Source organism: Diabrotica virgifera, chromosome 8 (assembly GCF_917563875.1).
Source record: "Diabrotica virgifera virgifera chromosome 8, PGI_DIABVI_V3a".
NCBI classification, from domain to species: domain Eukaryota; kingdom Metazoa; phylum Arthropoda; class Insecta; order Coleoptera; family Chrysomelidae; genus Diabrotica; species Diabrotica virgifera.
This window is the reverse complement of record NC_065450.1, coordinates 223,748,953-223,765,062: the sequence shown is the minus strand read 5'-3', so window position 1 is coordinate 223,765,062 and position 16,110 is coordinate 223,748,953. Positions and strand designations below refer to the sequence as shown.

At 34.8% G+C, this 16,110-nt stretch overlaps 1 protein-coding gene across 50 annotated transcripts in view; it reads right to left on the bottom strand.

The window, feature by feature from the left end:
* LOC114341578 (extracellular matrix-binding protein ebh) overlaps positions 1–16,110 on the bottom strand; it is a 369,628-nt gene that overhangs the window by 248,177 nt on the left and 105,341 nt on the right. For 15 of the 50 annotated variants that reach the window (XM_050657458.1, XM_050657487.1, XM_050657456.1 and 12 more), the window contains 4 exons: positions 14,950–15,620; positions 13,116–13,947; positions 12,114–12,614; positions 1,233–10,610 (listed from right to left, as the gene is read on the bottom strand). In XM_050657458.1, the coding sequence (XP_050513415.1) occupies positions 1,233–10,610; positions 12,114–12,614; positions 13,116–13,947; positions 14,950–15,620 (11,382 nt within the window). Of the gene's footprint in view, positions 1–1,232; positions 10,942–12,113; positions 13,948–14,448; positions 15,952–16,110 lie in introns of all 50 variants that reach the window. The other 35 variants (XM_050657461.1, XM_050657474.1, XM_050657489.1 and 32 more) reach the window with 25 other exon arrangements.

Below are 16,110 nucleotides of genomic sequence, written 5' to 3'. Positions count from 1 at the left end.
TGCAAAAAACTCTTCGGGATTTCATCAATCAATGTTTAGAGAATATCTATGTACCTTGGCAAAATTGAAATTTTTAGATAAATGTCCGATTTAAGGTTAAAAATGGCCGATTTCGCAATTTTCAAAATTTTCAATCGCTTATATAACAAAAACTGTTAAGTTAAGAGAAAAATCACTAAAGACGTTTTCTGTTTGGAATGATTCAAAAAACCTAAAAAAATTTGTTCGATGCAAAAAGAATAATTTTAGGAAAAACCCCTAATCTTTCCCCTCGCCTGGCAAGGTCTTATGCTCTTCAGAATCGCCTGTCATTGTACATATTTCTTCTAAATGACTTACTCAAACACATACTTAAATTTAAACCTTACAGGAGAAAGTTTATTTTACCCCCTAAATTTGCACTTTTCGATTCACCTGGTAGATACACGTGCACCGCTGAGGCCTGCCAGGTCATGGTTTTTAGCCTTGGTGTGCTATGAATTATCACTAGAAAAATTTCTAGCCTTACAGGACGACCGTTAGTCGGAGGGTTCACTAGCTCTTAGACTATAAATATATTTTTTCTAAATATATTTTTTTCTTATCTTAGTATAGTATAGTAGTACTTATAGAATTATAGAATCAAACTAACGCTACATTATGTTATATATTTGTAATCAGGAAATGCAGGGCTACTCAAACCTATAAAAAATACAGGGTGTCCCATTTGAAATATTGAAGATGCATTTTATTGGGCACTCCGTGTATACAAAATTTGGTCTGTTGCTACACTGTTGGTCGGTACAGATAAAATAATACAACTTTTATTTGAAACTTTTTTTTGTATTCCCGAAATTAAGGAAAATAAGTGGGGATCAAAATATAATGAGAAACCCTATGTACATATGCGCACATACATATACATACTTAAACCCATGTTTCTATTCCTATTATTCTTCTTCTATTCTAGTTTTCTGTAATGTCAAAAGTTAGAATAGCAATGGTGATTGCCAACCTGCATCGCGGAGATGGCACATAACGAAGAAATTGGATAGAACAGATCCCGACTTGAGCTGTAGCGCCAACGAAGAGAGAGAGAGAGAGAGACGTAGAGAAAACGTAGACCAGAGTTAGTAATAAATAAAAAGCACGAAGAATATTATATTGATATAGTATAGGACTATGATATAATTGACTTTTCAATGACATACTTATTTGTTATACCTATATTAGTACTGACAAATCGTAATTACCTGTAGGTCTCGGATTGCCGGTGACTCTAAATGAGACCACGATGTCGTCTCCTTCTCGAAGAGTTAAAATGCTGTCTGGTCGGGAAAGGAACATGGCAGGTTTCCCGTGGGGATAAGACTTTTGTACGACTTGGACGTACGCCGAAGTATCTACTGGACCCTCTGGATATAGAGCTCTAAGAGTATACTTCCCCGCTTCGTACTCGTTTACATCAGGTATCAGCAGAGTGTGAACGTTACGCTCACTCAAGACTTTATGTCTAGAAGACGTGTTTGTTAATCTTGAACTCTCTTTGTACCATGAAACATTCAAAGGACTTCCTTTCACTTCGACCTGTAGAGCCATAGTACCTCCGCGTGGTACGAGTGTGTCCGTCATGACACCAGAATAGTAAGATCTAGCAGTTCTACCAAGACTGCTCTCACGAGTTTGCCTTTCTCTTGATTTGTGCCGCATATACTCTTTCTTTCCGTCGAATTTGAGATCATAAGATAACTGTTCACTCCACAAATTGTTCTCAAGTCTACAAGAATAACGCCCACTATCTCCTCTGTCTGGATTAGCAATAGATAACCTACAAAGGCCATCAGATAAATAACTTTGAGCATACCTTGTCCCCGTATTTATCTCATTTCCGTCTTTATACCAACGAATACTTGGTTTTATTTGGCTTTTTATTCTACATTCCAAACTTATTTCATCGCTTGAAACTCTGTAGTTGTCAGTAATAGTTCTCGTGAAGGCAGGTGCTGTAGTTTGAGTACCTCCTCCATCAGAAACGTCCAAATAAGCAAATGTTGTACTCTCACCGTGATCGTTGGAAGCAATACATGAGTATTCACCAGTATCATCCAAGCTAACATGTTCTAGCTGTAAAGTAGCAGTACTAGCAGATGATTTCAATTTGATATTCGCCGTTTGTTCAATGATCTGATTATTTTTGAACCACACAACCTTAAGGTTTTCACTCTCGACCAAATTACATATCAACTGAACTGAAGAACCAGGAGTAGCTGACGTATTTTTTAAGCCTGTTGTAAAGAAAGGTTTTCTACCCGCGTAGACATTTCCATGATATGCAGAAGGCTTGTAACTTTCTAGGTTGTCAACAATATCTCGAGTTGTATCAGTCACTTGAATGTCTTTTCTACGTTCAATTTCACTCTTGGGTGTTTCAGAAGCATAATCGGCGTAGTCGTTTACTTTTCTATGTTCATTGCCACTTTGCGATTCTACTTTGCTAATAACGTCATTTGATTCATAATTTTCCTTTCTTTTCAATTTTATTCTTTCCTCTTTTTTCATCTTCGCTGATGTTTCTAATGATTGATACTCTTTTCTAAGTTTCTGTTCATCTTTTTCCCGTTTGTCAGTCACTGTCTTCGCCTCTTCCTCGTTTTTGAGTCTAAGCACCTCTAGCTCATTTTCTATTACTTCTTTTTCTTCCCTATCCTTTAGTTCTTTTTGTTGCAATCTGTTCTTTTTAGATACTTTTTCTTTATCTTCCTTATCTTCTAGTACCTTTTTCTCTTGTTCTTTCTTTTTTCTATCCAATTCTTCTTTTTCCTTCTTTAGTTTTTTCTCCTCTAGCTTCTTTACTTTCTTCTTTTTATTAAGCTCTTCTTCTTCTTCTTTTGCCAATCTCTCCTCCTCCAGTTTCATATTCTCCTCCTGTTTTTTAAGCCTTTGCAATTCTTCCTCTTTTACTGTCTTCTCTTTTTCATTCATCTTCTTTTCTTCCAGTTCCTTTTCCTCTTGTTCTTTCTTTTGTCTGTCCAATTCTTCTTTTTCTTTCTTTAATTTTTCCTCTCTAAGTTTCTTTTCTTTCTTCTTTTTATTAAGCTCTTCTTTCTCCTTTGTCAATCTTTCTTCCTCGAGTTTTTTATCCTCTTCCTCTTTTTTAATCCTTTGCAATTCTTCCTCTTTTTTCAATCTTTCTTCCTCTAGTTTCTTATCCTCTTCCTCTTTTTTAATTCTTTCCAATTCTTCCTCTTTTTTCAATCTTTCTTCCTCTAGTTTCTTATCCTCCTCCTCTTTCTTAAGCTTTTGCAATTCTTTTTCTTGTTCTACCTTCTCTTTCTCTTTCATTTTCTTTTCTTCTAGTTCCTTTTCCTCTTGTTCTTTCTTTTTTCTGTCCAATTCTTCTTTTTCTTTCTTTAATTTTTCCTCTTTAAGTTTCTTTTCTTTCTTCTTTTTATTAAGCTCTTCTTTCTCTTTTGTCAATCTTTCTTCCTCGAGTTTCTTATCCTCTTCATCTTTTTTAATCCTTTGCAATTCCTCCTCTTTTTTCAATCTTTCTTCCTCTAGTTTCTTATCCTCCTCCTCTTTCTTAAGCCTTTGCAATTCTTTTTCTTGTTCGACCTTCTCTTTCATTTTCTTCTCTTCTAGTTCCTTTTCCTCTTGTTCTTTCTTTTTTCTGTCCAATTCTTCTTTTTCTTTCTTTAATTTTTCCTCTTTAAGTTTCTTTTCTTTCTTCTTTTTATTAAGCTCTTCTGTCTCTTTTTTCAATCTTTCTTCCTCTAGTTTCTTATCCTCTTCATCTTTTTTAATCCTTTGCAATTCTTCCTCCTTTTTCAATCTTTGTTCCTCTAGTTTCTTATCCTCCTCCTCTTTCTTAAGCCTTTGCAATTCTTGTTCGACCTTCTCTTTCTCTTTCATTTTCTTTTCTTCTAGTTCTTTTTCCTCTTGTTCTTTCTTTTGTCTGTCCAATTCTTCTTTTTCTTTCTTTAATTTTTCCTCTTTAAGTTTCTTTTCTTTCTTCTTTTTATTAAGCTCTTCTGTCTCTTTTTTCAATCTTTCTTCCTCTAGTTTCTTATCCTCTTCATCTTTTTTAATCCTTTGTAATTCTTCCTCTTTTTTCAATCTTTCTTCCTCTAGTTTCTTATCCTCCTCCTTTTTCTTAAGCTTTTGCAATTCTTTTTCTTGTTCGACCTTCTCTTTCTCTTTCATTTTCTTTTCTTCTAGTTCCTTTTCCTCTTGTTCTTTCTTTTTTCTGTCCAATTCTTCTTTTTCTTTCTTTAATTTTTCCTCTTTAAGTTTCTTTTCTTTCTTCTTTTTATTAAGCTCTTCTGTCTCTTTTTTCAATCTTTCTTCCTCTAGTTTCTTATCCTCTTCATCTTTTTTAATCCTTTGCAATTCTTCCTCCTTTTTCAATCTTTCTTCCTCTAGTTTCTTATCCTCCTCCTCTTTCTTAAGCCTTTGCAATTCTTGTTCGACCTTCTCTTTCTCTTTCATTTTCTTTTCTTCTAGTTCTTTTTGCTCTTGTTCTTTCTTTTGTCTGTCCAATTCTTCTTTTTCTTTCTTTAATTTTTCCTCTTTAAGTTTCTTTTCTTTCTTCTTTTTATTAAGCTCTTCTGTCTCTTTTTTCAATCTTTCTTCCTCTAGTTTCTTATCCTCTTCCTCTTTTTTAATCCTTTGTAATTCTTCCTCTTTTCTCAATCTTTCTTCCTCTAGTTTCTTATCCTCCTCCTCTTTCTTAAGCTTTTGCAATTCTTTTTCTTGTTCGACCTTCTCTTTCTCTTTCATTTTCTTTTCTTCTAGTTCCTTTTCCTCTTGTTCTTTCTTTTTTCTGTCCAATTCTTCTTTTTCTTTCTTTAATTTTTCCTCTTTAAGTTTGTTTTCTTTCTTCTTTTTATTAAGCTCTTCTTTCTCTTTTGTCAATCTTTCTTCCTCGAGTTTTTTATCCTCTTCCTCTTTTTTAATCCTTTGCAATTCTTCCTCTTTTTTCAATCTTTCTTCCTCTAGTTTCTTATCCTCCTCCTCTTTCTTAAGCCTTTGCAATTCTTTTTCTTGTTCGACCTTCTCTTTCATTTTCTTCTCTTCTAGTTCCTTTTCCTCTTGTTCTTTCTTTTTTCTGTCCAATTCTTCTTTTTCTTTCTTTAATTTTTCCTCTTTAAGTTTCTTTTCTTTCTTCTTTTTATTAAGCTCTTCCTCTTTTTTAATCCTTTCCAATTCTTCGTCTTTTTTCAACCTTTCTTCCTCTACTTTCTTATCCTCCTCCTCTTTCTTAAGCCTTTGCAATTCTTTTTCTTGTTCGGCCTTCTCTTTCTCTTTCATTTTGTTTTCTTCTAGTTCCTTTTCCTCTTGTTCTTTCTTTTTTCTGTCCAATTCTTCTTTTTCTTTCTTTAGTTTTTCCTCTCCAAGTCTCTTTTCTTTCTTCTTTTCATTAAGCTCTTCTTTCTCTTTTTTCAATATTTCTTCCTCTAGTTTCTTATCCTCTTCCTCTTTTTTAATCCTTTGCAATTCTTCCTCCTTTTTCAATCTTTCTTCGTCTAGTTTCTTATCCTCCTCCTCTTTATTAAGCCTTTGCAATTCTTTTTCTTGTTCGACCTTCTCTTTCATTTTCTTCTCTTCTAGTTCCTTTTCCTCTTGTTCTGTCTTTTTTCTGTCCAATTCTTCTTGTTCTCTCTTTAGTCTTTCTTCCTCTAGTTTCTTATCCTCTTCCTCTTTTTTAATCCTTTGCAATTCTTTCTCTTTGTCTGCCATTTCTTTTTCTTTAAGTTTCTTTTCTTCTAGTTCCTTTTCTTCTTGTTCTTTATTTTTTCTGTCCAATTCTTCTTTTTCTTTCTTTAATTTTTCCTCTTCGAGTTTCTTTTCTTTCTTCTTTTTATTAAGCTCTTCTTTCTCTTTTCTCAATATTTCTTCCTCTTGTTTCTTATCATCCTCCTCTTTCTGAAGCCTTTGCAGTTCTTCCTCTTTTTCTGCCATCTCTTTCTCTCTGACTTTCTTTTCTTCTAGTTCTTTTTCCTCTTGCTCTTTCTTTTTTCTGTCCAATTCTTCTTGTTCTTTCTTTAATCTATCTTCCTCTAGTCTCTTATCCTCTTCCTCTTTTTTAATCCTTTGCAATTTTTCCTCTTTTTTCAATCTTTCATCCTCTAGTGTCTTATCTTCCTCCTCTTTTTTAAGCCTTTGCAATTCTTCCTCTTTTTGTGCCATCTCTTTTGCTTTCATGTTCTTTTCCTCTAATTCCCTTTCCTCTTGTTCTTTGTTTTTTCTGTCCAATTCTTCTTGTTCTTGTTTTAATCTTTCTTCCTCTAATTTCTTATCATCTTCCTCTTGTTTAATTATTTGCAATTCTTTCTCTTTTTCTGCCACCTCTTTTTCTTTTATTTTCTTTTCATCTAGTTCCCTTTCCTCTTGTTGTTTCTTTTTTCTATCCAATTCTTCCTTTTCTTTCTTTAATTTTTCTTCCTCAAGTTGTTTTTCTTTCTTCTTTTTACTAAGCTCTTCTTTTTCTTTTGCTAACCTCTCCTCCTCTAGTTTCCTATCTTCTTCTTCTTTTTTAAGCCTTTGTAGGTCTTCCTCTTTCTTTGCCAATTCTTTTTCTTTGTTTTCTTTCTCTTTTAGTTCATCTTCCTGTTGCTCTTTATTTTTATTTTCCTCTTCTTGCTTGTCTGTTTTTATTGTTTCTTCCTTCACCTTCTTTGCTTGTTCCTGTTTATCAAACTCTTGTTTTTCTTTTTCCAATCTCTCCTCCTCTACTTTCCTATCCTCTTCCTCTTTCTTCAACTTTTCTTTTTCTTTCGTCGCCTTTTCTTTTAATTCGTTTTCCTTCTTTTTCTTATCCAGTTCTTCTTGTTCTTTTTGTAACCTCTCATCCTCTATTATCTTATCCTCTTTCTCTTTTTTAATATCTTGAAGTTCTTCTGCCTGTGTTTCTAATTGCTCGATTTCTTCCTCCCGTTTATTTTCTTGAATGTTTTCTTTATTTTCATCCTGTGATTCTTTTTGTTTTTTCTTGCCTTTCTTTTTCTCTTTTTCTTCCTCTTCTTCATCTTTTTCTTCAATATCTTGATCGGTGATTACAGTTATTTCCAATTGCTCCAGTTCATGAATTACAGTACACAGCTCTTCATAAAGAATATCCAAAACCAAATGTAAAGGCTCGAATGATTTGTATTCACTGGTGGCACTTTTCGTGTTAGAAATACTGGTTTTCAGTTGTTCCAAATTGTACAGAACTGTTTTTGGTCGATCTAAAGAAGAATTACATTTATTTATAGTTGCAGAAAGATTGATGAGAGTTAGTAGATTGTCTGGTAGATCATTGTCTGTAGCATTTATGCTGTTTTGTTGATCACATATGGTTTCGTGTGTAATGTTTAAAGTGTTAATTAACGGCTTCAGTGGTGTTAACTCTGTATTACGTAATGTACCAATAAAGGTCGATACGGCTTTTTTAAATTCTTTACAAAATTGTACATCATTTCTTAAGTCAAAGGAGTGTTTTGCTATCTTATTTTTAATTTTGTTTAGACTTTCCGCAAATAATGTTGTAGATTGAGAGATAACCTCCATTTTTTCATGTAGAACCAACATCGAATGACATTCTTTAGTGGCATTTTCCAAATCAGACATAGATAATTCAGTGTCTTTTAAGAAATCTTTTTGGTTTCCTATAGTTCCACTAGTATCACTTATAAATAGACACAACGCTGTAAGTTTGTCTGCTAAATTTCTCAATTTATCTGCATAATCTTTTGAAAAATCTTTTGTATTGTAACCTATATCTTGAGCCAACAGTAAGTTGTTATTGAACTGTTTAATTGGTTCGTGTAGCTCCAAAAGAACAGTCATAGGGCTTTCTTTTTCTTTTTTATCGATCATTTTTATTGTTGCATCCAAATTTGACAATGCGTGTACAAGATTTTTGACAACTTTATAATCTTTTCTGACTTTATTAGCCTCATCTAATATATTCTTTATTGCCAAATTGATACCTACCACATTTTCAGTAATATTAATTCGTTTTGTTAAGACCATCGACTCATCGGTATTTATAATTTCTTGGATTTCTTTAATACCTTCTACGATTGTTGGTAACTCCAGCTCAAAAATATCTAAGTCTGTCATGATGTTGTTAACATTATTAATTAGTTTAGAAAGTTTAATGAACGAAGGATTTAGATTAGAATTAAACGTCTCTAAGTTTGTGTTAACTTCTACTGACATATCAAGGTTTTCAATGATAGCGATAGATGCTTTAATTGGTTCTTCTAAAGTTAAAAATGAAGCAACTACTTCAATTGGTTTCTGTAGTAATTTTACATCGGATTTTAAGGTTTCTAGTTCAGTTTTGACTGCTAAAAGTGGTTGTAGGTATATAGTCAGTTTCTGTTTTTGTTCTAGTGCTATTTCTTCTTTGATCTTGTCTTCAAACTCTTTTACGCCGTTAGAGATTTTCTTTAAAGCTTCTAGTAACATATTTTCAGTAATGGATTCGACAAAAGTTGAGCCATCAATATTTTCGATGTGATTCCTCAGTTTTGTTAAAGCCTTTCTTATGCTGTCGTATTTAGTAGCTTCCTGTTTGTCTTGTAATGAGTTGATTTTCACGAATTCAATGAGAAGGTCTTCTAAGTGAGGAACGAGGCTTTCCAAGTCATGGACTAACATCTTTTCTATATTAGGAACCTCAAGAACTGTAGAATTTTCAATTTTTGTTAAGGTTTCATTGAAGTTATTCACATTTTCTCTTAATGCTTTCAGTGGCGTGATGAATTTTGCACTCTTGGATATTTTCTTATTAATGATATTGAGCTCTTCCAACAGTTGATTGGTGGGCAATTTTAAATTTCTGATTGTAGCGATATCTTGCCTGTTGGTAGCTTTTTTTGTTATCCAATCTCGATAAGTTTGAATATGTGAAAGAATTACTTTAGCCTCAGTACCGAAATCACTAGCATCTGACAATATATGAAATTCTTCTCCAAGAACATTAAATGCATCATTCAACTTTTTCAAAATCTCGGACTCATTGTCAGCAGTAAATTTAACTTTGTTGCCATCAATAATTCCCAAACTTAGGGTTTTTGAGATATATTCCAAATGTTTTACTAGTTTTTCCAAAGCCAATACAGCCGTAATGTCTAAGTTACTGATGTTGATCAATTCGATGGTTTTAAAAAGAGATTCGTGGATGTTCGAGAATTTTCTAAATCCTTTATCTGGTATTTGTTTATTAAGTCTAAGATCCTTGAAAAATTCCTGCAATCTACAAAGTGGTACTTTCAATACATCTATTTTCAATAAGGCCTTCTTTACGTCCACGAGGTTTTCTGCAAGATTTTCTATTTTAAGCTTTACAAAATCTAATGGAGAGATAATATCCTCCGTCAAGTAAATTTGTAAATTATTTATTATCTGTTCCAGACGATTTGCTAAGTCATTTGCTTTGGAAGAAATAGTATCCAAATCAGATGAAGTGGAAAGATCTTTAAGGGAACCAGAAAAGTCGTTGAATTCCGAAAATATCTCCGTTAACTGCTTTATCTCTTCTATTCCTTCTTCACACGCTAAAGACCATGGTAACGTACTACCAAATTTAGTATGTAAAATGCTAACAGTATCAGTAAGAGCATTCAGGTCTGAAATAGGAGATGCAAGTAAAGGACACATAGTTTTAGATGATTTGTTTAGATTTCCTACTTCGGCATTTGTAGATTTTAAAGTCTGACAAAGAGATAGTACTAATGAGTCCAACTGTTCCAGGAACCCAGTTTTTATATTGTCAATATCAATCGAAGCGAGTACCTCTGTGAGCTTAGCGTTAAAAAGTTTCAACGATTTTTCTGCCGATTGTAAAACGACTACCTGAGGCACAATTGAAGATACTATTTCGTCTAGCATTTCTTTCAACGGTATAATGGCAGATTTCATTTCAGATCTTTGGTCTTTTAATAATTGTGGCTGTTTTAAGCTGTCACTAATTGTAACGCTAATAGCTGCCAATGTTTTTAGTAGTGAACTAGCGTGTGCTATTTTCTTTAAATTTTCAGATGATACATCAGAAATACAAGAAGCAGAAATATTTTCAGCGCGGATAAGTTTTTCAACCAGCTCATTTAAAACAGACTCGGTTTCTATAATTGATAATATACCCTGTTGAGGTATATGACTACGCAAGTCTACTTTTTTCTTAAGAGCTGTTACTCCTGATACCAAACATTTAATGGGTTCTAGTAATTCTTCAACTAATTTAATGTCTTCTTGCTCTTCTAGTTTCGGTGGTTCTTCAAACAGTTTTTCTACAATTTCATCTAATTTAGCATGCAGTGCTTTCAGACTAGGTTCTAAAGTTATAAGTTTTTGGGTTTCAGGCAAAGTTTTTGCTACTAATTCTAACTTTTCTTTAACAGCATGTATAGCTTGTTTCAATTCTGGTTTTTGCTGTTCCAATATTTCTGGTTTCTGAAGATTTTCGTTAACCTTAACAATAACAGTAGTTAATTTGTTCAGCTCATCTTTAACACTGACTGACTTTTCTACAAAATCAGGTGACACATCCTTAATATCAGCATCAGGTGTTTGTTCAGCCGAGGAAAGATTTTCTGCTAGTTCATTTATTACTGCTGCTGCTTCAATTATGGAAAGAATACCTTTTTGTGGGATCTGACCGTTGGCTTCTACACTTGTTTTCAGTAATGCCACTTCTTCTTTTAGAGCTGATATTGGTTCTAGCAATTCTTTAACTAATTTTCTATCTTGTCGCTCACTTGGTTTTTCAGGTTCCTCGGACAGTTTTTCTTCAACTTCACCCAGTTTGGCACTAAGTGCTTTCAGACTTTGCTCGGTAACCTTTAGCTTTTCGGCACCAGGCAAAGTTGTTGCTACTACTTCTTCCAATTTTTCTTTAACAGCGTGTATAGCTTGCTTTAATTCTGGCTTTTGCTGTTCCAATATTTCTGGTTTCTGGAGATTTTCGTTAACCTTGACAATGACAGTAGTTAATTTGTTCAGCTCATCTTTAACACTGACCGACTTTTCTACAAAATCAGCTGACACATCCTTAATATCAGCATCAGGTGTTTGTTCAGCCGAGGAAAGATTTTCTGCTAGTTCATTTATTACTGCTGCTACTTCAATTATGGAGAGAATACCTCTTTGTGGGATCTGGCTCTTGGCTTCGACACTTGTTTTCAGTAATGCCACTTCTTCTTTTAGAACTGATATTGGTTCTAGCAATTCTTTAACTAATTTGCTATCTTGTCGCTCACTTGGTTTTTCAGGTTCCTCGGATAGTTTTTCTTCAATTTCACCCAGTTTAGCACTAAGTGCTTTCAGACTTAGCTCGGTAATTTTTAGCTTTCCGGCACCAGGCAAAGTTGTTGCTACAACTTCTTCCAATTTTTCTTTAACAGCGTGTATAGCTTGCTTCAATTCTGGTTTTTGCTGATCCAATATTTCTGGTTTCTGGAGATTTTCGTTAACCTTGACAATGACAGTAGTTAATTTGTTCAGCTCATCTTTAACACTGACTGACTTTTCTACAAAAGCAGCTGACATATCCTTAATATCAGCATCAGGTGTTTGTTCTGCCGAGGAAAGATTTTCTGCTAGTTCATTTATTACTGCTGCTACTTCAATTATGGAGAGAATACCTTTTTGTGGGATCTGGCTCTGGGCTTCGACACTTGTTTTGAGTAATGCCACTTCTTCTTTTAGAACTGATATTGGTTCTAGTAATTCTCTAACTAATTTTCTATCTTGTCGCTCACTTGGTTTTTCAGGTTCCTCGGATAGTTTTTCTTCAACTACACCCAGTTTAGCACTAAGTGTTTTCAGACTTTGCTCGGCAATCTTCAGCTTTTCGGCACCAGGCAAAGTTGTTGCTACAACTTCTTCCAATTTTTCTTTAACAGCGTGTATAGCTTGCTTCAATTCTGGTTTTTGCTGTTCCAATATTTCTGGTTTCTGGAGATTTTCGTTAACCTTGACAATGACAGTAGTTAATTTGTTCAGCTCATCTTTAACACTGACTGACTTTTCTACAAAATCAGCTGACACATCATTAATATCAGTATTAGGTGTTTGTTCAGCCGAGGAAAGATTTTCTGCTAGTTCATTTATTACTGCTGCTACTTCAATTATGGAGAGAATACCTTTTTGTGGGATCTGGCTGTTGGCTTCGACACTTGTTTTCAGTAATGCCACTTCTTCTTTTAGAACTGATATTGGTTCTAGCAATTCTTTAACTAATTTGCTATCTTGTTGCTCACTTGGTTTTTCAGGTTCCTCGGATAGTTTTTCTTCAATTTCACCCAGTTTAGCACTAAGTGCTTTCAGACTTTGCTCGGTAATTTTTAGCTTTCCGGCACCAGGCAAAGTTGTTGCTACAACTTCTTCCAATTTTTCTTTAACAGCGTGTATAGCTTGCTTCAATTCTGGTTTTTGCTGATCCAATATTTCTGGTTTCTGGAGATTTTCGTTAACCTTGACAATGACAGTAGTTAATTTGTTCAGCTCATCTTTAACACTGACTGACTTTTCTACAAAATCAGCTGACACATCATTAATATCAGTATTAGGTGTTTGTTCAGCCGAGGAAAGATTTTCTGCTAGTTCATTTATTACTGCTGCTACTTCAATTATGGAGAGAATACCTTTTTGTGGGATCTGGCTGTTGGCTTCGACACTCGTTTTCAGTAATGCCACTTCTTCTTTTAGAACTGATATTGGTTCTAGCAATTCTTTAACTAATTTGCTATCTTGTCGCTCACTTGGTTTTTCAGGTTCCTCGGATAGTTTTTCTTCAATTTCACCCAGTTTAGCACTAAGTGCTTTCAGACTTTGCTCGGTAATTTTTAGCTTTCCGGCACCAGGCAAAGTTGTTGCTACAACTTCTTCCAATTTTTCTTTAACAGCGTGTATAGCTTGCTTCAATTCTGGTTTTTGCTGATCCAATATTTCTGGTTTCTGGAGATTTTCGTTAACCTTGACAATGACAGTAGTTAATTTGTTCAGCTCATCTTTAACATTGACTGACTTTTCTACAAAATCAGCTGACACATCCTTAATATCAGCATCAGGTGTTTGTTCAGCCGAGGAAAGATTTTCTGCTAGTTCATTTATTACTGCTGCTGCTCCAATTATGGAAAGAATACCTTTTTGTGGGATCTGGCTGTTGGCTTCGACACTTGTTTTCAGTAATGCCACTTCTTCCTTTAGAACTGATATTGGCTCTAGCAATTCTTTAATTAATTTGCTATCTTGTCGCTCACTTGGTTTTTCAGGTTCCTCGGAAAGTTTTTCTTCAACTTCAACCAGTTTAGCACTAAGTGCTCTTAGACTTTGCTCGGTAATCTTTAGCTTTTCGGCACCAGGCAAAGTTGTTGCTACTACTACTTCCAATTTTTCTTTAACAGCGTGTATAGCTTGCTTCAATTCTGGTTTTTGCTGTTCCAATATTTCTGGTTTGTGGAGATTTTCATTAACCTTGACAATGACAGTAGTTAATTTGTTCAGCTCATCTTTAACACTGACTGACTTTTCTACAAAATCAGCGGACACATCCTTAATATCAGCATCAGGTGTTTGTTCAGCCGAGGAAAGATTTTCTGCTAGTTCATTTATTACTGCTGCTACTTCAATTATGGAGAGAATACCTTCTTGTGGGATCTGGCTGTTGGCTTCGACACTTGTTTTCAGTAATGCCACTTCTTCTTTTAGAACTGATATTGGTTCTAGCAATTCTTTAACTAATTTGCTATCTTGTCGCTCACTTGGTTTTTCAGGTTCCTCGGACAGTTTTTCTTCAACTTCAGCCAGTTTAGCACTAAGTGCTTTCAGACTTTGCTCGGCAATCTTCAGCTTTTCGGCACCAGGCAAAGTTATTGCTACCACTTCTTCCAATTTTTCTTTAACAGCGTGTATAGCTTGCTTCAATTCTGGTTTTTGCTGTTCCAATATTTCTGGTGTCTGGAGATTTTCGTTAACCTTGACAATGACAGTAGTTAATACGTTCAGCTCATCTTTAACACTAACTGACTTTTCTACAAAATCAGCTGACACATCCTTAATATCAGCATCAGGTGTTTGTTCAGCCGAGGAAAGATTTTCTGCTAGTTCATTTATTACTGCTGCTGCTTCAATTATGGAAAGAATACCTTTTTGTGGGATCTGACCGTTGGTTTCTACACTTGTTTTCAGTAATGCCACTTCTTCTTTTAGAACTGATATTGGTTCTAGCAATTCTTTAACTAATTTTCTATCTTGTCGCTCACTTGGTTTTTCAGGTTCCTCGGACAGTTTTTCTTCAACTTCACCCAGTTTAGCACTAAGTGCTTTCAGACTTTGCTCGGTAATCTTAAACTTTTCGGCACCAGGCAAAGTTGTTGCTACTACTTCTTCCAATTTTTCTTTTACAGCTTGTATAGCTTGCTTCAATTCTGGTTTTTGCTGTTCCAATATTTCTGGTTTCTGGAGATTTTCGTTAACCTTGACAATGACAGTAGTTAATTTGTTCAGCTCATCTTTAACACTAACTGACTTTTCTACAAAATCAGCTGACACATCCTTAATATCAGCATCAGGTGTTTGTTCAGCCGAAGAAAGATTTTCTGCTAGTTCATTTATTACTGGTGCTGCTTCAATTATGGAAAGAATACCTTTTTGTGGGATCCGGCTGTTGGCTTCGACACTTGTTTTCAGTAATGCCACTTCTTCTTTTAGAACTGATATTGGCTCTAGCAATTCTTTAACTAATTTGCTATCTTGTCGCTGACTTGGTTTTTCAGGTTCCTCGGAAAGTTTTTCTTCAACTTCAACCAGTTTAGCACTAAGTGCTCTTAGACTTTTCTCGGTAATCTTTAGCTTTTCGGCACCAGGCAAAGTTGTTGCTACTACTACTTCCAATTTTTCTTTAACAGCGTGTATAGCTTGCTTCAATTCTGGTTTTTGCTGTTCCAATATTTCTGGTTTGTGGAGATTTTCATTAACCTTGACAATGACAGTAGTTAATTTGTTCAGCTCATCTTTAACACTGACTGACTTTTCTACAAAATCAGCTGACACATCCTTAATATCAGCATCAGGCGTTTGTTCAGCCGAGGAAAGATTTTCTGCTAGTTCATTTATTACTGCTGCTACTTCAATTATGGAGAGAATACCTTCTTGTGGGATCTGGCTGTTGGCTTCGACACTTGTTTTCAGTAATGCCACTTCTTCTTTTAGAACTGATATTGGTTCTAGCAATTCTTTAACTAATTTGCTATCTTGTCGGTCACTTGGTTTTTCAGGTTCCTCGGACAGTTTTTCTTCAACTTCAGCCAGTTTAGCACTAAGTGCTCTTAGACTTTGCTCGGTAATCTTTAGCTTTTCGGCACCAGGCAATGTTGTTGCTACTACTTCTTCCAATTTTTCTTTAACAGCGTGTACAGCTTGCTTCAATTCTGGTTTTTGCTGTTCCAATATTTCTGGTTTCTGGAGATTTTCGTTAAGCTTGACAATGACAGTAGTTAATTTGTTCAGCTCATCTTTAACACTAACTGACTTTTCTACAAAATCAGCTGACACATCCTTAATATCGGCATCAGGTGTTTGTTCAGCCGAGGAAAGATTTTCTGCTAGTTCATTTATTACTGCTGCTGCTTCAATTATGGAAAGAATACCTTTTTGTGGGATCTGGCTGTTGGCTTCGACACTTGTTTTCAGTAATGCCACTTCTTCTTTTAGAACTGATATTGGTTCTAGCAACTCTTTAACTAATTTGCTATCTTGTCGCTCACTTGGTTTTTCAGGTCCCTCGGACAGTTTTTCTTCAACTTCACCCAGTTTAGCACTAAGTGCTTTCAGACTTTGCTCTGTAATCTTTAATTTTTCGGCATCAGGCAAAGTTGTTGCTACTACTTCTTCCAATTTTTCTTTAACAGCGTGTATAGCTTGCTTCAATTCTGGTTTTTGCTGTTCCAATATTTCTGGTTTCTGGAGATTTTCGTTAACCTTGACAATGAGAGTAGTTAATTTGTTCAGCTCATCTTTAACACTGACTGACTTTTCTACAAAATCAGCTGACACATCCTTAATATCAGCATCAGGTGTTTGTTCAGCCGAGGAAAGATTTTCTGCTAGTTCATTTATTACTGCTGCTGCTTCAATTAT